The 21,165-nt window shown below is 49.0% G+C and overlaps 1 protein-coding gene and 1 long non-coding RNA gene across 2 annotated transcripts in view; both read right to left on the minus strand.

The window, feature by feature from the left end:
* Nucleotides 1-7,529, minus strand: LOC123488459. Its single transcript, XR_006660092.1, has 3 exons — nt 7,489-7,529; nt 7,374-7,403; nt 1-66 (listed from the first exon to the last, which is right to left on the minus strand). It is a non-coding gene; the product is annotated as an uncharacterized LOC123488459 (long non-coding RNA).
* Nucleotides 7,527-21,165, minus strand: part of LOC123488458 (NACHT, LRR and PYD domains-containing protein 1 homolog) — a 23,672-nt gene continuing 10,033 nt past the window's right edge. The window contains exons 3-9 of the mRNA XM_045219391.1: nt 11,597-11,688; nt 9,415-9,452; nt 8,873-8,937; nt 8,526-8,740; nt 8,079-8,338; nt 7,794-7,919; nt 7,527-7,622 (exon numbers count right to left, since the gene is read on the minus strand). Coding sequence (XP_045075326.1) covers nt 7,527-7,622; nt 7,794-7,919; nt 8,079-8,338; nt 8,526-8,740; nt 8,873-8,937; nt 9,415-9,452; nt 11,597-11,688 — 892 coding nt within the window. The remainder of the gene's footprint in view (nt 7,623-7,793; nt 7,920-8,078; nt 8,339-8,525; nt 8,741-8,872; nt 8,938-9,414; nt 9,453-11,596; nt 11,689-21,165) is intronic.

Consider the following 21,165-nt stretch of genomic DNA (forward strand, 5'->3'; position numbering starts at 1 on the left):
GCTTAATTAGTTTAGCCCAGTGTTTCTTCAGAAACTCCTCAGCAGGAATGTCAGGGACTGTTAATGCTGAAGGGGGGGTCAATTAAATTAATATGGCTTTAGGGTTAACAGCAGCTGTTTCTACATCTTCCAGTCTCTCCAGTTATCATTCCTCTGATAGCTCTATACAATAAATGACTGACTCCAGGGTTGTGGTCAATTCCAATTAAAGTCAGTCAATTTAAAATAACAAATTGAAATAACACATTTTCGTATTAGGTTTATTGAGAAGTCATTGAAAATAGATGATTAATGTTTTATCAACAATCTACTCAGAATCATCTAATGTCAAAGTGGGCCTGTCCCCCATACATTCAACATCTGGAAGGTCCCTCAGTCAAGTATCGCATTTCAAGCACAGATTCAAGTATATATTTTTTGAAAGCCTCATAAAGAAGGGCAGTGATTGGTAGATGGGTAACAGTAACAAATCAGACATTTATTATCTCTTTAAGTGTCAAGGCGTGCTGAAGGTGGGTGTGGTGTATGAATCATGCGCAGGACGCAGAGGCTCAGTCCAAAGGCTTTAGTGCAATATATATAAAAGACAGAAGCACAATAAGCCCGAAGGCGAATACAGCGCACACAGGCGACAAAACAAACGAGCGCACAAACATGTGCAAAATAACCTCTCCAAAACACTGGAGGGAAAATGTAGCTCCAAACACGAAACAGAAGCGCAATCACACACAACGACAAGCACACACAACGAGAACTAAATAGGACACTAACGAGGACTAACAAGACACAGGTGTACAACATCCAGACAAAACCAAACGAACATGAAACATAGATCGGTGGCAGCTAGTACTCGGGGGCCGACGACCGCCGAAGCCTGCCCGAACCAGGAGGAGGAGCAGCCTCGGCCGAAACCGTGACAGTACCCCCCTTGACGCGCGGCTCCAGCCGTGCGCCGAACCCGGCCTCGGGGGACGACCAGGAGGACGCGGAGCAGGGCGCGCGGGATGGTCCCGGTGGAACTCCGACAGGAGAGATGGGTCTCGGATGTCCCTCCGCGGCACCCAGCACCGCTCCTCCTGGCCGTACCCCTCCCACTCCACGAGATACTGGAGACCCCCCATCCGGCGTCTAGAGTCCAAGATGGACCGAACGGTGTACGCCGGAGCCCCCTCGATGTCCAGTGGGGGCGAAGGAGTCTCCCCTATCTCATTGTCCTGGAGTGGACCAGCTACCACCCGGCCTGAGAAGAGACACATGGAACGAGGGGTTAATATTCTTATACTCAACAGGTAGATGTAACCTATAACACACCTCGTTCAATCTTCTCAGGACTTTAAAGGGCCCTCACAAACCGCCGACCCAGCTTCCGGCAGGGCAGGCGGAGGGTAGGTTTCTGGTAGAGAGCCAGACTCGATCTCCGGGTGCGTACACCGGCCCCTCACTGCGGTGGAGATCGGCGCTCGCCTTGTGACGAAGGACGGCCCGCTGCAGGTGGACGTGGGCAGCGTTCCCACGTCTCTTCCGAGCGCCTCATCCAATCATCCACCGCAGGGGCCTCGATCTGGCTCTGCTGCCAAGGTGCCAGAACCGGCTGGTAACCTAACACACATTGGAAGGGGTTAGGTTAGTAGAGGAGTGGCGGAGAGAGTTCTGGGCCATCTCGGCCCAGGGAATGTACCGTGCCCACTTCTCCGGCCGGTCCTGGCAATACGACCTCAGAAACCTACCCACATCCTGGTTGACACGTTCTACCTGCCCGTTACTCTCCGGGTGGTACCCTGAGGTAAGGCTAACCGAGACCCCCAAACGCTCCATGAACGCTCTCCAAACACGAGAGGTAAACTGGGGGCCTCGATCAGACACTATATCCTCGGGTACCCGTAATGCCGGAAGACGTGGGTAAATAGGGCCTCAGCGGTCTGTAGGGCAGTAGGAAGACCCGACATAGGGAGAAGACGACAGGCCTTAGAGAACCGGTCCACAACGACCAGGATGGTGGTATTCCCCTGAGAGAGGGGAAGGTCTGTCACAAAATCCACCGAGAGGTGGGACCATGGTCATTGTGGAACGGGCAGGGGTTGTAACTTACCCCTGGGCAGATGTCGGGGCGCCTTACACTGGGCACACACCGAGCAGGAGGAGACATAAACCCTCACATCCCTAGCCAAAGTGGGCCACCAGTATTTAGTGCTAAGGCAATGCACCGTCCGGCCGATTCCCGGATGTCCAGAGGAGGGTGACGTGTGAGCCCAGTAAATGAGTCGATCCTGAATCTCGCGCGGAACGTACCTCCGACCCTCAGGACACTGTGGAGGGCTGGGGTCGGTACGCAACGCTCGCTCGATTTCGGCATCGACCTCCCACACCACCGGTGCCACAAGGCAAGACTCCGGTAGTATGGGAGTGGGCTCAACGGACCTCTCCTCCGTGTCATACCGCCGGGACAGCGCATCCGCCTTACCATACTGGGACCCAGGGATGTACGTGATTTTAAATACGAACCTGGTGAGAAACATACTCCATCGAGCCTGGCGAGGGTTCAGTCTCCTCGCTGCCCGGATGTACTCCAGGTTCCGATGGTCAGTCAAAATGAGGAAAGGGTGTTGAGCCCCCTCAAGCCAATGCCTCCACACCTTAAGGGCTTGAACTACAGCTAACAGCTCCCTGTCCCCAACGTCATAGTTACGCTCCGCCGGGCTGAGCTTCTTTGAGTAAAAAGCACAGGGGCGGAGTTTAGGTGGCGTGCCGGACCGTTGAGAGAGAACGGCCCCTATACCAGCCTCAGACGCGTCTACCTCGACCTGAAAAGGGTAATGCGGGATCCGGATGCGCCAGCACAGGAGCCGACGTAAACAGGTCCTTCAGTCTCCTAAAGGCCCTGTCCGCATCGGCTGACCACTGCAGGCGCACCGGACCCCCCTTCAGAAGGGACGTGATGGGAGCTGCCACCTGTCCAAAACCCCGGATAAACCTCCGGTAGTAATTCGCAAAGCCCAAAAACTGCTGCACCTCATTTACAGTAGTTGGGGTTTGCCAATTACGCACAGCGGACACACGATCCACCTCCATTCTCACCCCTGACGCGGACAACCGATAACCCAAAAAAGGAGACCGACTCCTGGAAAAACAGACATTTCTCTGCCTTGACATATAGGTCGTGCTCCAACAGCCTCCTCAATACACGACGCACCAGGGTTATATGCTCGGCTCGGGTAGACGAGTACACCAGAATGTCATCAATGTACACGACCACCCCTTATCCCTGCATATCCCGGAAAATGTCATCTACGAAGGATTGGAAGACTGATGGAGCATTCATCAACCCATATGGCATGACGAGATATTCGAAATGACCTGACGTGGTACTAAACGCTGTCTTCCATTCGTCACCCTCCCTAATGCGCACCAAGTTATACGCGCTCCTGAGATCCAGTTTTGTGAAAAACCGCGCTCCATGCAATGACTCCGTCATGGTCGCAATCAGAGGGAGTGGATAACTGTATTTCACAGTAATCTGATTGAGACCACGGTAATCAATGCACGGGCGCAACCCTCCATCTTTCTTTTTCACAAAAAAGAAGCTCGAGGAGGCGGGGAGAAGTGGAGGGCCGAATGTATCCCTGTCTCAAAGATTCGGCTATGTAAGTTTCCATAGCTTTTCTCTCCTCTTGAGACAACGGATACACGTGGCTCCGTGGGGCGCTGCTCCTGCCTGGAGATCAATCGCACAATCCCCCTGTCTATGAGGAGGCAACTGCGTCGCCCTAGTTTTGCTAAACACGAGAGCTAAATCCCCATATTCAGGCGGAATGTGCAGTGCGGGCACTTGGTTTGGACTTTCCACCGAAGTCGCCCCCACGGAAACACCCAGACACCGCCCCTCGCACTGAGCAGACCACCCATCGAGAGCCCTCTGTTGCCACGAAATAGCAGGGTTATGGGTGCTTAACCAGGGAATCCCCAGCACCACTGGGTACGCAGGAGAGTCGATCAGATACAGCTGTATAGTCTCCTCATGACCCCCCTGCGCACACATCCGAAGTGGCGCTGTGATCTCCCTGATCAACCCCGACCCCAACGGGCGGCTATCTAAGGCATGAACGGGAAAAGGTTTGTCAACAGGTAGGAGAGGGATCCCTAACTCAAAACAAAACTTTCGATCAACAAAATTCCCAGCTGCGCCTGAATCTACTAGCGCCTTATGCTGGGAATGAGGTGCGACCTGTGGAAAACAAACAGGTATACAAAAGTGCGCAACAGAAAGCTCTGGGTAAGTGGGACGTCTACTCACCTGGGAGGCCCCCCCAGTGCGTGGCCTGTTGTCTTCTCCCCCGGAGAACCCTCCCCAGCACCTGGCCGCAGTGTGCCCTCCACGACCGCACTTGGTGCAGGAGACAGGCCCCCCTCGGGCTCCTCCTCCTCCGTTCTCTAGCGCCGGCACCCCCGAGCTCCATAGGGCTCGGCTCGGAGGTGCCCGGAGGGCGGAATGGACGGACTCCCCTCGGGAAGTCCACGGGTGGCCAGCAGGGTGTCCAGACGGATGGACATATCGACCAACTGGTCGAAGGTAAGATGGGTATCCCTGCAGGCCAACTCACGTTGAACGTCCTCTCGTAGGCTACATCGGAAATGGTCGATGAGAGCCGTTCATTCCACCCTGCATCCGCCGCTAGAGTCCGGTACTCTAGAGCGAACACCTGAGTGCTCCTCTTCCCCTGTCTCAAATGGACTAGACGCTCCCCCGCCGCTTTGCCCTCAGGTGGATGGTCGAACACGGCCTTGAAGCGGCGGGAGAACTCGGCGTAGGTGATGGTGTTGGCGTCCATCTTCCTCCACTCGGCGTTAGCCCACTCCAACGCCTTGCCCGTGAGACATGAGATGAGGGCGGAAACGCTCTCGTATCCCGAGGGCACCCGGGTGTACAGTGGCCAGGTAGAGCTCCACCTGCAGGAGGAACCCCTGACACCCGGCAGCTGTTCCGTCATACGCCCTCGGGAGCGAGAGCCGAATCCCCCTGGGTTCGAACCTGGGACTGGTGGACCGACCGATGGGGTGGGCAGGGTAGGTGGAGGTGTGGGTACCCTGCTGGCCTCCCATCGGTGCAAGGTGTTGATTACCTCCTGTAGAGCGGTCTCCAGTTGTCCTATCTGGCCCTCTTGCCCACGGAGATGCTCCTCGAGCGACTGCGATCCTGCTGATTCCATTATGGTGTGTGATTCTGTCAAGGCGTGCTGAAGGTGGGTGTGGTGTATGAATCATGCGCAGGACGCAGAGGCTCAGTCCAAATGCTTTAGTGCAATATATATAAAAGACAGAAGCACAATAAGCCCGAAGGCGAATACAGCGCACACAGGCGACAAAACAAACGGCGCACAAACATGTGCAAAATAACCTCTCCAAAACACTGGAGGGAAAATGTAGCTCCAAACACGAAACAGAAGCGCAATCACACACAACGACAAGCACACACAACGAGAACTAAATAGGACACTAACGAGGACTAACAAGACACAGGTGTACAACATCCAGACAAAACCAAACGAACATGAAACATAGATCGGTGGCAGCTAGTACTCCGGGGGCGACGACCGCGAAGCCTGCCCGAACCAGGAGGAGGAGCAGCCTCGGCCGAAACCGTGACATTAAGAATGGTCAAGTTAATAATTATCCTGTGGGTGATGTATTAAACCACCCAGACACATCAAAGATACAGTCGTCCTTCTGAACTGAGCTGCAGGACAGGAAGGAAACTGCTTAATGATGTCACCATGAGGCATTGGTGATTTTAAAACAGTTAACGAGTTCAATGGCTGTGATGGGAGAAAACTGTGGATGGATCAACAACATTGTAGTGACTCCACAATAATGACTTAAATGACAGAGTGAAAAGAAGAATACAAAATATACAGAATAAATATATTCCAAAACAGAAATACCTTATTTACATAAGTATTCAGACCCTTTGCTATTAGATTTGAAATTGAGCTCAGGTGCATCCTGTTTCCATTGATCATCCTTGAGATGTTTGAACAACTTGATTGGAGTCCACCTGTGGTAAATGTAATTGATTGGACATGATTTGGAAAGGCACACACCTGTCTATATAAGGTCCCACAGTTGACAGTGCATGTCAGAGCAAAAACCAAGCCATGAGGTCGAAGGAATTGTCCGTAGAGCTCCGAGACAGGATTGTGTCGAGGCCCAGATCTGGGGAAGGGTACCGAAACAGTTCTGCAGCATTGAAGGTCTCCAAGAACACAGTGGCCTCTATCATTCTTAAATGGAAGAATTTTGGAACCACCAAGACTCTTCCTAGAGCTGGCCGCCCGGCTAAACTGAGCAATCGGGGGAGAAGGGCCTTGGTCAGGGAGGTGACCAAGAACCTGATGGTCACTCTGAAAGAGCTCCAGAGCTCCTCTGTGGAGATGGGAGAACCTTCCAGAAGGACAACCATCTCTGCAGAACTCCACCAATCAGGCCTTTATGGTAGAGTGGCCAGACGGAAGCTACTCCTCAGTAAAAGACACATGACAGCCCGCTTGGAGTTTGCCAAAAGGCACCTAAAGGACTCTCAGACCATGAGAAACAAGATTATCTGGTCTGATGAAACCAAGATTGAACTCTTTGGCCTGAATGCCAAGCGTCACATCTGGAAGAACCCTGGCACCATTCCTACGGTGAAGCATGGTGGTGTCAGCATCATGCTGTGGGGATGTTTTTCAGCGGCAGGGACTGGGAGACTAGTCAGGATCGAGGGAAAGATGAATGGAGCAGTACAGAGAGATCCTTAATGAAAACCTGCTCCAGAGCGCTCAGGACCTCAGACTGGGGCGAAGGTTCACCTTCCAACAGGACAACGACCCTAAGCACACAGACAAGACAACGCAGGAGTGGCTCCGGGACAAGTCTCTGAATGTCCTTGAGTGGCCCAGCCAGAGCCGGACTTGAACCCGATCTAATATCTCTAGAGAGACCTGTAAATAGCTGTGCAGCGACAATCCCCATCCAACCTGACAGAGCTTGAGAGGATCTGCAGAGAAGAATGGGAGAAACTCCCCAAATACAGGTGTGCCAAGCTTCTAGCATCATACCCAAGAAGAATCGAGGCTGTTATCGCTGCCAAAGGTGCTTCAACAAAGTACTGAGTAAAGGGTCTAAATACTTATGTAAATGTGATTTTATTTTATATATACACATTTGCAAAAATTTCTAAAACCTGTTTTTGCTTTGTCATTATGGGGTGTTGTGTGCAGATTGATGAGGGGGAAAAACGATTTAATCAATTTTATAATAAGGCTGTAACGTAACAAAATGTGGAACAATTCAAGGGGTCTGAATACTTTCCGAATGCACTGTAACTCATGTTTACTTACTTGTTGAATGGGTGACAGTGATGTATTCATCTGAAAGATAAACAAAATGAGGTTATATCACTCTAAATAGCATATGTTACAAAAGTACAAAGTTATGATTGACATATGCTCCTACCTTGTGATACCACTTCTTTCCATGCAATCCTCTCATCATCACCCGAATAACTCCATCTCAATGTCAACCCCTGTCATTTTCACAACCGCCTTGAAAAAGCTTGGTGTGGAGTCTCTATGTATGAGATGAATCTTCTGGAGAGAGATGGAAAGAGCGAGAGAGAGATTGCTTGCAATGTAAACATATGTTTCCCATGCCAATAAAGCCATTTGAATTGAGAGCCATCGGCGACAGAGAGCAATGGATAGATATGACTTAAATGACTTAAATGTCCGATTCATGTTCTTAGTCTACTAAAACTGTACCGGTGGATTGATGTAGGTAGAACAGGGAATGTTCAGTCTGAAGTAACTATTCAGTTTGAAGGCCTGCTCTGGTCTTGAGATGAGAACCCTTGAAGACCCTTGAGACTTTTCCTGTTGTTCCACAGCCTGCGAAACGAGGCATGGAATACACAGCCAGTCAATGTATAGTCTTATTCAAACATTATTCAGAAAACTAGCAACACACTATTATCTTCATGTTATGAGTGTCAACATAAACCGTACCACTGCTTAGTTAAGGTCACCTATAAAATAATGGTACCTCACCTGTATTTGGCTGGGGTTACTGGGGAACAGGTATAGGCGTGGAATTAGTGTTTCCTTTTTCACTGTCATATAGAGCATCAGCTCACAGTGGACATCTATGTTCCACGAAAAGATATAGCTCAGTATAACAGAGATAACTGAGAACTTGGGATGGAGAATCTTAGCATGGAATCTGGTGACCTCATGCACTTCCTCAACAGACACTCCATGTTCCTCTACATGAAGAATCTTCATCTCATTCCCCAGGGAAGGGTTGGTCCCTGAACAACACAATAAAAAGGAGACAGAAAGACAAATATTGGATTATTCATCCAACTAAAACACAAAGAATATGCGGTATCAGATCACAGTAAACTCAAACTCCCAGAATATTCATTCATTCATTCAGGAAGTGAAACTCAGTTACATGGAAATGTCTTTCTGAATACTATGTCAATATGGTTTTACCTAAACAGACAAAGTGTGGCAGATGAACTTCCTCCAGTTCACCTAACTCCATAGTGATGTCCAGCAATGGACCACCTTGTCCGTACTGCATGTCTTTCAGAAGTTGACTGTAGGGATACCAGTTCCTGAAGTGATACTTCAGAATGACATCTCTGTCACACACCCAGCGGAGCCCAGACACTGTGCACTCATAACGCCCTTTGGGTGTCCTGTGCCTGAGGGCAACAACAAGATATGGTAGAGCGGGTCAATCGTCAAATGGAGAGGTTTGATTAGAAGCCTATTCCCAAAGGTAATGGGGAAATACACTAGCAAGTGGAATGAAATGTTAAAAGTAGTTATTTTACCTGAACATTGTCACTCCCTGGACAGTGGAAGTCAAGGGTTCAATCTGAAGCCAGTGTGTGGAGTCCTGAACAAGGGCAAGCATCTCAGTTATACATATGGGGCCAGTTTCCTGGACACAGATAGAGTCTAGTGCTGGACTTAAAGCATGATCAATGGAAGCTTCAATAGAAAGTCCTTTAAGGTCCAAGACTAGACTTAATCTGTGTCCGGGAAACTGGCCCATTAACCAAAGTAACTAATCTAATGTATTTATTAAATGTTACATGGAATGCTGGGGATTGATCCAATTAAACTGTCTAATGACAAAATATGACAACAGCTAAAATCCTGCATGCCTACAAGCAGAACACAGGACTGTCTATATCCCAGTATGAATGGTTGGTCAGTACACACCTGGCTTTCAGACTGTGTTTATATTACTAAAGCAGAACACAGGACTGTCTATATCCCAGTATGAATGGTTGGTCAGTACACACCTGGCTTTCAGACTGTGCCTGACTCCTGAAGGTATGTAAAAGTGAGAATTGACATTATGACTTACCTCAACATGGTCACAAGTCTTACAGCTCTGAGGAATCCCTGAAGTCAAAAGTAGTAGTTATTTAAAATGGACAATCTCATGTAATAACTAATTAATAATTATTAAATAGACTTGTAATAAAAATCTATATATGTTAGCAACAGTCTCATTAGCACACAGTGTTATATTAATGAATGTTTGTGGAAGCAGGAAACAACATGGTTCTGGTCCATGTTTTGGAGATGTTGGGGGCCTGATTTCTGGTAGATCCCAGGATGAGAGCTTAAAGGTAGAGTCAGCTAAATGATGTTGTACGAGCAGCACCGCAGATATTGTGATGAGCAAGATGCCTGACTTCTCTCTCACACAGTATCTGCCCATGTGCACGGGTTCTCTTCACTCTCTTACAGCGTGGTAGTCACTGGACCAAAACAGCTGAGAAGTTTAGCATCGCGCTCTAATGCCCTTACAGTGAGGGGAAAAAAAGTATTTGATCCCCTGCTGATTTTGTACGTTTGCCCACTGACAAAACATGATCAGTCTAATTTTAATGGTAGGTTTATTTGAACAGTGAGAGACAGAATAACAACAACAAAATCCAGAAAAAAGCATGTCAAAAATGTTATAAATTGATTTGCATTTTAATGAGGGAAATAAGATTTTGACCCCTCTGCAAAACATGACTTGTTGGCAATCACAGAGGTCAGACGTTTCTTGTAGTTGGCCACCAGGTTTGCACACGTCTCAGGAGGGATCTTCTCCAAGTCATTAAGGTTTCGAGGCTGACGTTTGGCAACTCGAACCTTCAGCTCCCCTCCACAGATTTTCTATGGGATTAAGGTCTGGAGACTGGCTAGGCCACTCCAGGACCTTAATGTGCTTCTTCTTGAGTCACTCCTTTGTTGCCTTGGCCATGTGTTTTGGGTCATTGTCATGCTGGAATACCCATCCACGACCCATTTTCAATGCCCTGGCTGAGGGAAGGAGGTTCTCACCCAAGATTGAAAGGTACATGGCCCTGTCCTAAGTCCCTTTGATGCGGTGAAGTTGTCCTGTCCCCTTAGCAGAAAAACACCCCCAAAGCATAATGTTTCCACCTCCATGCTTGACAGTGGGGATGGTGTTCTTGGGGTCATAGGCAGCATTCCTCCTCCTCCAAACACGGCGAGTTGAGTTATTGCCAAAGAGCTCGATTTTGGTCTCATCTGACCACAACACTTTCACCCACCCATTCAGATGTTCATTGGCAAACTTCAGACGGCCCTGTATATGTGCTTTCTTGAGCAGGGGGGACCTTGCGGGCGCTGCAGGATTTCAGTCCTTCACGGCGTAGTGTGTTACCAATTGTTTTCTTGGTGACTATGGTCCCAGCTGCCTTGAGATCATTGACAAGATCCTCCCCGTGTAGTTCTGGGCTGATTCCTCACCATTCTCATGATCATTGCAACTCCACGAGGTGAGATCTTGCATGGAGCCCCAGGCCGAAGGAGATTGACAGTTATTTTGTGTTTCTTCCATTTGCAAATAATCGTACCAACTGTTGTCACCTTCTCACCAAGCTGCTTGGCGATGGTCTTGTAGCCCATTCCAGCTTTGTGTAGGTCTACAATCTTGTCCCTGATATCCTTGGAGAGCTCTTTGGTCTTGGCCATGGTGGAGAGTTTGGAATCTGATTGATTGATTGCTTGCTTCTGTGGACAGGTGTCTTTTATACAGGTAACAAACTGAGATTAGGAGCACTCCCTTTAAGAGTGTGCTCCTAATCTCAGCTCGTTACCTGTATAAAAGGCACCTGGGAGCCAGAAATCTTTCTGATTGAGAGGGGGTCAAATACTTATTTCCCTCATTAAAATGCAAATCAATTTATAACATTTTTGAAATGCATTTTTCTGGATTTTTGTTGTTGTTATTCTGTCTCTCACTGTTCAAATAAACCTACCATTAAAATTATAGACTGATCATGTCTTTGTCAGTGGGCAAACGTACAAAATCAGCAGGGGATCAAATATTTTTTTCCCTCACTGTAGTTGTTGCAGAAATTGACCCACTTTGCTATTTACTTTGTGCATCTACATCATATTGCTGACTCTACATTTAAGTTTGACCAAATAGATCATGATTGTGTTCCTTGCCTGCGACTCAAGTATAATGAACGCTTTAAAATTATTTTGATTGAAAAACAATTAAATCAGTTAACACTCACATTTCTCAGGTCCAGGCTTGATACAGCACTCTCCACCATGGTCTCTGGTGTTCTCAGGTCCAGGCTTGATACAACACTCTCCACCATGGTCTCTGGTGTTCTCAGGTCCAGGCTTGATACAGCACTCTCCACCATGGTCTCTGCTGTTGGTAAAGCAGAAGGATAGACTGTGATTAAACTAAATACAACTTATAAAGGCTTTATATAGCATACATACAGTCTTCATAAGCAATACAAAGGGTGTATAACGGGTGATAGAACCACTCCCTATGGTGGCCTAAATTTACATTTACATTTACGTCATTTAGCAGACGCTCTTATCCAGAGCGACTTACAAATAGGTGCATTCACCTTATAGCCAGTGGGATCACCACTTTACAATGTTTTTTTTTTTTTTTTTGGTTGGGGTAAGGGGGGGGTAGAAGGATTACTTTATCCTATCCCAGGTATTCCTTAAAGAGGTGGGGTTTCAAATGTCTCCGGAAGGTGGTGAGTGACTCCGCTGTCCTGGCGTCGTGAGGGAGCTTGTTCCACCATTGGGGTGCCAGAGCAGCGAACAGTTTTGACTGGGCTGAGCGGGAACTATGCTTCCGCAGAGGTAGGGGAGCCAGCAGGCCAGAGGTGGATGAACGCAATGCCCTCGTTTGGGTGTAGGGACTGATCAGAGCCTGAAGGTACGGAGGTGCCGTTCCCCTCACAGCTCCGTAGGCAAGCACCATGGTCTTGTAGCAGATGCGAGCTTCAACTGGAAGCCAGTGGAGTGTGCGGAGGAGCGGGGTGACGTGAGAGAACTTGGGAAGGTTGAACACCAGACGGGCTGCGGCATTCTGGATGAGTTGTAGGGGTTTAATGGCACAGGCAGGGAGCCCAGCCAACAGCGAGTTGCACTAATCCAGACGGGAGATGACAAGTGCCTGGATTAGGACCTGTGCCGCTTCCTGTGTAAGGCAGGGTCGTACTCTCCGAATGTTGTAGAGCATGAACCTACAGGATCGGGTCACCGCCTTGATGTTAGCGGAGAACGACAGGGTGTTGTCCAGGGTCACGCCAAGGCTCTTCGCACTCTGGGAGGAGGACACAACGGAGTTGTCAACCGTGATGGCGAGATCATGGAACAGGCAGTCCTTCCCCGGGAGGAAGAGCAGCTCCGTCTTGCCAAGGTTCAGCTTGAGGTGGTGATCCGTCATCCATACTGATATGTCTGCCAGACATGCAGAGATGCGATTCGCCACCTGGTTATCAGAAGGGGGAAAGGAGAAGATTAGTTGTGTGTCGTCAGCGTAGCAATGATAGGAGAGGCCATGTGAGGATATGACAGAGCCAAGTGACTTGGTGTATAGGGAGAATAGGAGAGGGCCTAGAACTGAGCCCTGGGGGACACCAGTGGTGAGAGCATGTGGTGCGGAGACAGCTTCTCGCCACGCCACTTGGTAGGAGCGACCGGTCAGGTAGGACGCAATCCAAGAGTGAGCCGCGCCGGAGATGCCCAGCTCGGAGAGGGTGGAGAGGAGGATCTGATGGTTCACAGTATCAAAGGCAGCAGACAGGTCTAGAAGGACAAGAGCAGAGGAGAGAGAGTTAGCTTTAGCAGTGCGGAGAGCCTCCGTGACACAGAGAAGAGCAGTCTCAGTTGAATGACCAGTCTTGAAACCTGACTGGTTTGGATCAAGAAGGTCATTCTGAGAGAGATAGCAAGAGAGTTGGCTAAAGACAGCACGCTCAATAGTTTTGGAGAGAAAAGAAAGAAGGGATACTGGTCTGTAGTTGTTGACATCAGAGGGATCGAGTGTTGGTTTTTTGAGAAGGGGGTGCAACTCTCGCTCTCTTGAAGATGGAAGGGACATAGCCAGCGGTCAAGGATGAGTTGATCAGCGAGGTGAGGTAAGGGAGAAGGTCACCAGAGATGTTCTGGAGGAGGGGATAGGGTCAAGCGGGCAGGTTGTTGGGCGGCCTGCCGTCACAAGTCGCAAGATTTTATCTGGAGAGAGAGGGGAGAAAGAAGTCAAAGCATAGGGTAGGGCAGTGTGAGCAGGACCAGCAGTGTCATTTGACTTAACAAACGAGGATCGGATGTCGTCAACCTTCTTTTCAAAATGGTTGACGAAGTCATCCACAGAGAGGGAGGAGGTGGGGGGGGAGGATTCAGCAGGGAGGAGAATGTGGCAAAGAGCTTCCTAGGGTTAGAGGCAGATGCTTGGAATTTAGAGTGGTAGAAAGTGGCCTTAGCAGCAGAAACAGATGAAGAAAAGGGAGTGAAAAGATGCCAGGTCCGCAGGGAGTCTAGTTTTCTTCCATTTCCGCTCAGCTGCCCGGAGCTCTGTTCTGTAAGCTCGTGGAATGAGTCATAAGCCACAGAGCTGGAGGGGAGGACCGCCGGCCGGGAGGATAGGGGACATAGAGAGTCAAAGGATGCAGAAAGGGAGGAGAGGAGGGTTGAGGAGGCAGAATCAGGAGATTGGAGGGAGAAGGATTGAGCAGAGGGAAGAGATGATAGGATGGAAGAAGAGAGAGTAGCGGGAGAGAGAGAGCGAAGGTTGCGACGGCGCATTACCATCTGTGTAGGGGCAGAGTGAGTAGTGTTGGAGGAGAGCGAGAGAGAAAAAGGATACAAAGTAGTGGTCGGAGACATGGAGGGGAGTTGCAGTGAGATTAGTAGAAGAACAGCATCTAGTAAAGATGAGGTCAAGCGTATTGCCTGCCTTGTGAGTAGGGGGGCGGTGAGAGGGTGAGGTCAAAAGAGGAGAGGAAAGAAGGAGGCAGAGAGAAATGAGTCAAATGTAGACGTAGGGGAGGTTGAAATCCCCCAGAACTGTGAGGGGTGAGCCATCCTCAGGAAAGGAATTTATCAAGGCATCAAGCTCATTGATGAACTCTCCAAGGGAACCTGGGAGGGCGATAGATGACAAGGATATTAAGCTTAAATGGGCTAGTGACTGTGACAGCATGGAATTCAAATGAGGAGATAGACAGATGGGTCAGGGGAAAAATTGAGAATGTCCACTTGTTTGGAGAGATGAGGATTCCTGTGCCACCACCCCGCTGACCAGATGCTCTCGGGGTATGCGAGAACACATGGTCAGACGAGGAGAGAGCAGTAGGAGTAGCAGTGTTTTCAGTGGTAATCCATGTTTCCGTCAGCGCCAAGAAGTCGAGGGACTGGAAGGTAGCATAGGCTGAGATGAACTCTGCCTTGTTGGCAGCAGAACGGCAGTTCCAGAGGCTGCCTGAGACCTGGAACTCCACGTGGGTGGAGCGTGCAGGGACCACCAGGTTAGAGAGGCAGCAGCCGCGCGGTGTGAGGCGTTTGTGTAGCCTGTGCGGAGAGGACATGTGACATAACACACTGTCAACACTGATGGTGACATTACAGGTGACATTGCTTATCTTTGGGAAAGCCTTTAGAGATGTGAAGTCACCCGGTATCATGAGTTACTGTCTGTAGGTCCAACAGAACACATTAAACCACACCACCACTACTAATCTAACTGTCTGTAGGTCCAACAGAACACATTAAAACACACCACTACTACTAATCTAACTGTCTGTAGGTCCAACAGAACACATTAAACCACACCACTACTACTAATCTAACTGTCTGTAGGTCCAACAGAACACATTAAAACACACCACTACTACTAATCTAACTGTCTGTAGGTCCAACAGAACACATTAAAACACACCACTACTACTAATCTAACTGTCTGTAGGTCCAACAGAACACATTAAAACACACCACTACTACTAATCTAACTGTCTGTAGGTCCAACAGAACACATTAAAACACACCACCACCACTAATCTAACTGTCTGTAGGTCCAACAGAACACATTAAAACACACCACTACTACTAATCTAACTGTCTGCAGGTCCAACAGAACACATTAAAACACACCACCACTACTAATCTAACTGGCTGTAGGTCCAACAGAACACATTAAAACACACCACTACTACTAATCTAACTGGCTGTAGGTCCAACAGAACACATTAAAACACACCACTACTACTAATCTAACTGTCTGTAGGTCCAACAGAACACATTAAAACACACCAATACTACTAATCTAACTGTCTGTAGGTCCAACAGAACACATTAAAACACACCACTACTACTAATCTAACTGTCTGTAGGTCCAACAGAACACATTCAAAACACACCACTACTACTAATCTAAGCCCATAGAAAAGCATTGAATAACTCATTCATGAATGGCAAAAAGACAGTCAAAAAAATGTATCATAAAGGGATAAGGTTTGGAAATGTCTGTTCTATATCTAGTAGATATAAGACAGCTTGGGGAATGTGTTTTACACATACAGTATTTAACCCCTTTTTGTTTTTTTTGGGGGGCACAACACTACTTTCATTACATTCCTTTTATTCCAACCGGTACCGGTTATCTTGGGGGTCGTAGGTCGCAAAATGGAGGACACTATAGTGTGTGTGGGAATCTCCCCTTTCCAACGTGGGGTCAGATGAGTTTGTAGCCAAAATGGTTTGGACGCTACAAAACAGAAGTTGGCAGATCAACGGTACTGACTTCAGATGAGTCCCCTGAGACAAAACACCCTAGCTCTGCCACCGTGGATGCGGTGGATTGAAACGCAGATATATCTATCTTAAACTTATGGATGATTGATTTTACTTTTGACCCCCTTTTTTCTCCCCAATTTCATGATATCCAATTGGTAGTTTAAAGTCTTGTCCCCTCGCTGCAACTCCCGTACGTGTACTCTATCTTTCTTATTTTTCTTGCTTATTGTTCAGTAAACCTTGACCTTGTTAATTCCTGCATCTGCGTCCTGCCTCTTCGTATACTCAGTACGCAGATCTCTCCGATGTCTTCTCTTCATTAAAGGCTACGTGTCTCCCTCCTCACAGGCCCTGGGACTGCGCCATTGACCTGCTGGAGGGACAACACCCCCTGAAGAGTCGCATTTACCCCCTTTCCATGGCAGAGACTGAGGCCATGGAGAAGTATGTGGCGGAAACCCTGAAACAGGGGTTCATCAGACGCTCTACCTCTCCTGCCTCCGCCAGCTTCTTCTTCGTGGCCAAGAAAGATGGAAGACTGAGACCATGCATTGACTACAGGGGGCTGAACGCAGTCACCATCAAGTACCGGTACCCCCTCCCTCTGGTTCCGTCGGCCATCGAGCAGCTACGAGGGGCCCGGTACTTTACCAAGTTGGACTTGAGGAGTGCCTACAACCTGATCCGAATCCGGGGAAGGAGACGAGTGGAAGACTGCATTCAGCACTACCTCAGGCCACTATGAATACTGCGTCATGCCCTATGGCCTCGCAACACATCTTCTGTGTTCCTGTCCTTCGTCAATGACGTGTTCCGGGACATGCTGAGTAGACAGGTGGTGGTGTACATCGACGATATCCTGATCTACTCGGCTACGTTCGAGGAGCACGTCAGGGGACGTCCCGAGCTGTCCTACTCCGCCTCTGGGAACACAGCCTGTTGGTGAAGTGGGAGAAATGTGAATTCCACCAACAGGCCATCTCCTTCCTGGGATACCGGATCAGTCCTCAGGGGGTGTTCATGGAAGGAGTGAAGACGGACGCCGTCAGGTCATGGCCAGTTCCCACCACCATCAAGGGCCTACAGAGCTTCCTGGGCTTCGCTAATTTCTACCGGCGTTTCATCAGGTCCTTCAGCTCCATAGCCACCCCGCTCACCTCTCTCCTGAAGGGTGGGCCTCAGAAGCTGGCCTGGAACCCTGAGGCTGACGCTGCCTTCAAGAGGCTGAAGGAGAGGTTCACCACAGCACCCATCCTAAAACACCCAGATCCATCTCGTCCTTTCATCCTGGAGGTGGACGCATCGGAGGAAGGCGTGGGTACGGTCCTCTCCCAGCGGCACAGTAAGCCAGAGAAAATGTATCCCTGTGCCTTTTTCTCTAAAAAAGCTTAGCCCCGCAGAGAGGAACTATGTAGTTGGAGACAGGGGAGCTGTTGGCGGTGGTCCTCGCTCTGGAGGAATGGAGACACTGGCTGGAGGGCGCAGTCCATCCATTCCGGATTCTTACTGACCACCGGAATTTGGAGCACATACGGGCAGAAAAACGGATGAACTCTCGTCAACCCAGGTGGGCCCAATTTCTCACTCGCTTCCAATTCATTCTGTCCTACCGCCCAGGATCCCAGAATGTGAAGGCCGACGCACTCTCCAGGATGCACCATACCGGAGAAAGGAAGGATCTGGGGATCCTGCCCTCGTCTCTCATCGTTGCTCCTGTCGCTTTGGGATGTGGACGAAGACATCCGCCTGGCGGCTCAGGAGGACCCAGCGCCTGCCAACGCCCCTCCGGGTCGCGTGTATGTACCCACCAGTGTCCGTGACCGCCTGCTGATCAGGGCGCACACCACCCCTTACGGCAGGGCACTCTGGTATTACGCGCACCCTGCATTCTCTAGCCCAAAAATAATGGTGGCCCACCTTGGCTTCTGATGTCTCCCGCTATGTCAACTCCTGTTCCGTATGTGCCCAAACGAAGACACCTCGGAACGCTCCGGCAGGCAAACTAGTTCCTCTTCCAGTGCCTCAGCAACCTTGGTCACACCTGTCCATAGACTTTGTCACCGACCTTCCACGTTCTGGACGGCTTCACCACAGTCATGGTGGTCGTAGATTGTTTCTCCAAATCATGCGTTTTTTTGCCACTAACTGGTCTTCCTTCTGCTCTCCAGGTCGCTGAGGTCCTGTTCCAACAGGTCTTCCAGCATTATGGACTTCCGGAGGACATTGTCTCGGACCGTGGCCCCAATTCCCCTCCCGAGTGTGGAAGGCTTTCCTGAAGAAGATCGGGGCCACGGCCAGCCTCACTTCCGGGTATAGGCCTCAGTCGAATGGGCAGGTGGAGCGCATGAACCAGGAGCTGGGGAGGTTTCTTCGTTGCCACTGTCAGGACCGGCAGGGTGAGTGGGCAAGGTTTCTTCCCTGGGCAGAATATGCCCAGAACTCCCTCGTTCACTCCTCCACAGGGCTCACTCCCTTCCAGTGCGTCCTGGGGTACCAGCCGGCCCTGGCCCCTTGGACACCCAGCCAGACCGACGCGCCTGCTGTCGACGAGTGGTTCCGCAGGGCTGGACAGGTCTGGGACGCCGTCCATATCCATCTCCAGAGGGCCATTCGTCGGCAGAAGGACCAAGCCGACCGCCACCGTGAGGATATATTCCTTTTATGCTGATTTTAGAATATTCACATGAAAATGTGTTGCCAATTGGATAGCAACCTAGCTTGTGATACAGATTCTTTGCTCTGGGGAAGAGGCTTCCAGGGGGGCGGAAGAGGGCGGTTACCTTCTTTTAAAGCTACAGTTTGCAATTAGATTTTTTTCAACGTTTGACTTAATGATATAGGCCTATGCGCAGGGCTATTACGGTGACCGTATTACACGCCACACCGGGGGTCATGAGTCATGACGGTAGTTGAATTCCACGTGACCATTTAGTCATGGTAATTAGGCTTCTCCAAGCTCTGATGCTGCTGATGGTCATTAGTAGCCTACCAAACTTGCTAACTGCCTGGTACTCAGCACTCTATTGTCCCTCTAATCACTCTGACATCAATGCAAATGTTATCGAAAATCTAGTCAAACACTTCATGAGAGCCCATGAACTCATGTTTCGCTAATTTCTTATAGGCTATGCAATTGCAACAGAGTGATGGCCTCTATTAAATAGAGGAGGATCCCATCAGCTTTCTATATGCTAGGCCTACAATATTTATTTATCAACTTTTCCTAATATTAAGCACATTGCTTCTCTTTACAACGGGAGTATAGCCTACCTGGCTGGCATGAAAATTAACCATGTGAAAAGCGTCCTCCATTCTATTTTATTTAAGTGCATAGATGACATGTATTTTTCCCCGCTGCTTTGAGACAGGTGCATGATAATGGTCCATTCTAAATCAAAACGAATTTCACACATTATTTAGTATACAGTGCATTCGGAAAAGTATTCAGACCCCTTCCCTTTTTCCACATTTTGTTATGTTACAGCATTATTCTAAAATTGATTAAATACTTCTTATTTTTTCTCAATCTACACAATTCCCCATAATGACAAAGCAAAAACAGGTTATTAGAAAATGTTTGCAAATGTATAAAAAATAAAAAACAGAAATACCTTATTTACATAACTATTCAGACCCTTTGCTAAGAGACTCAAAAATTGAGCTCAGGTGCATCCTGTTTCCATTGGTCATCCTTGAGATGTTTCTACAACTTGATTGGAGTCCACCTGTGGTAAATTAAATTGATTGGACATGATTTGGAAAGGCACACACCTGCCTATATAAGGTCCCACAGTTGACAGATCATGTCACAACAAAGACCAAGCCATGAGGTCGAAGGAATTGTCCGTAGAGCTCCGAGACAGGATTGTGTCGAGGCACAGATCTGGGGAAGGGTACCAAAACATTTCTGCAGCATTGAAGGTCTCCAAGAACACAGTGGCCTCCATCATTCTTAAATGAAAGAAGTTTGGAACCACCAAGACTCTTCCTAGAGCTGGCCACCTGGCCAAAACTGAGCAATCGGGGGAAAAGGGCCTCGGTCAGGGGAGGTGACCAAGAACCCGATGGTCACTCTGACAGAGCTCCAGAGTTCCTCTGTGGAGATGGGTGAACCTTCCAGAAGGACAACCATCTTTGCAGCACTCCACCAATCAGGCTTTTATGGTAGAGTGGCCAGGACGGAAGCCACTCCTCAGTAAAAGGCACATGACAGCCCGCTTGGCGTTTGCCAAAATGCACCAAAGGACTCTCAGACCATGAGAAACAAGATTCTCTGGTCTGATGAAACCAAGATTGAACTCTTTGGCCGGATTGCCAAGCGTCACGCCTGGAGGAAACCTGGCACCATCCCTACAGTGAAGCATGGTGGTGGGAGCATCATGCTGTGGGGAAGTTTTTCAGCAGCAGGGACTGGGAGACTAGTTAGGATCGAGGGAAAGATGAACGGAGCAAAGTACAGAGAGATCTTTGATGAAAACCTGCTCCAGAGTGCTCAGGACCTCAGACTGGTTCACTTTCCAACAGGACAACTACCCTAAGCACACAGCCAAGACAATGCAGGAGTGGCTTCGGGACAAGTCTCTGAATATCCTTGAGTGGCCCAGCCAGAGCCAGGAATTGAACCCGATAGAACATCTCTGGAGAGACCTGAAAATACCTGTGCAGCGACGCTCCCCATTCAACCTGACAGAGATTGAGAGGATCTGCAGAGAAGAATGGGAGAAACTCTCCAAATACAGGTGTATTTGCAGAAATAAGTCTCTCACTGTTGCTGCTTGCTACAGACCCCCCTCACCCCCCAGCTGTGCCCTGGACACCATATGTGAATTGATCGCCCCCCATTTATCCTCAGAGTTCGTACTGCTTGGTGACCTAAATTGGGATATGCTTAATACCCCGGCCATCCTACAATCCAAACTAGATGCCCTCAATCTCACGCAAATTATCAACGAACCTACCAGGTACAACCCTAAATCCGTAACCATGGGTACCCTCATAGATATCATCCTGACTAACTTACCCTCTAAATACACCT

This window comes from Coregonus clupeaformis, unplaced genomic scaffold (genome assembly GCF_020615455.1).
Source record: "Coregonus clupeaformis isolate EN_2021a unplaced genomic scaffold, ASM2061545v1 scaf2344, whole genome shotgun sequence".
NCBI classification, from domain to species: Eukaryota; Metazoa; Chordata; class Actinopteri; order Salmoniformes; family Salmonidae; genus Coregonus; species Coregonus clupeaformis.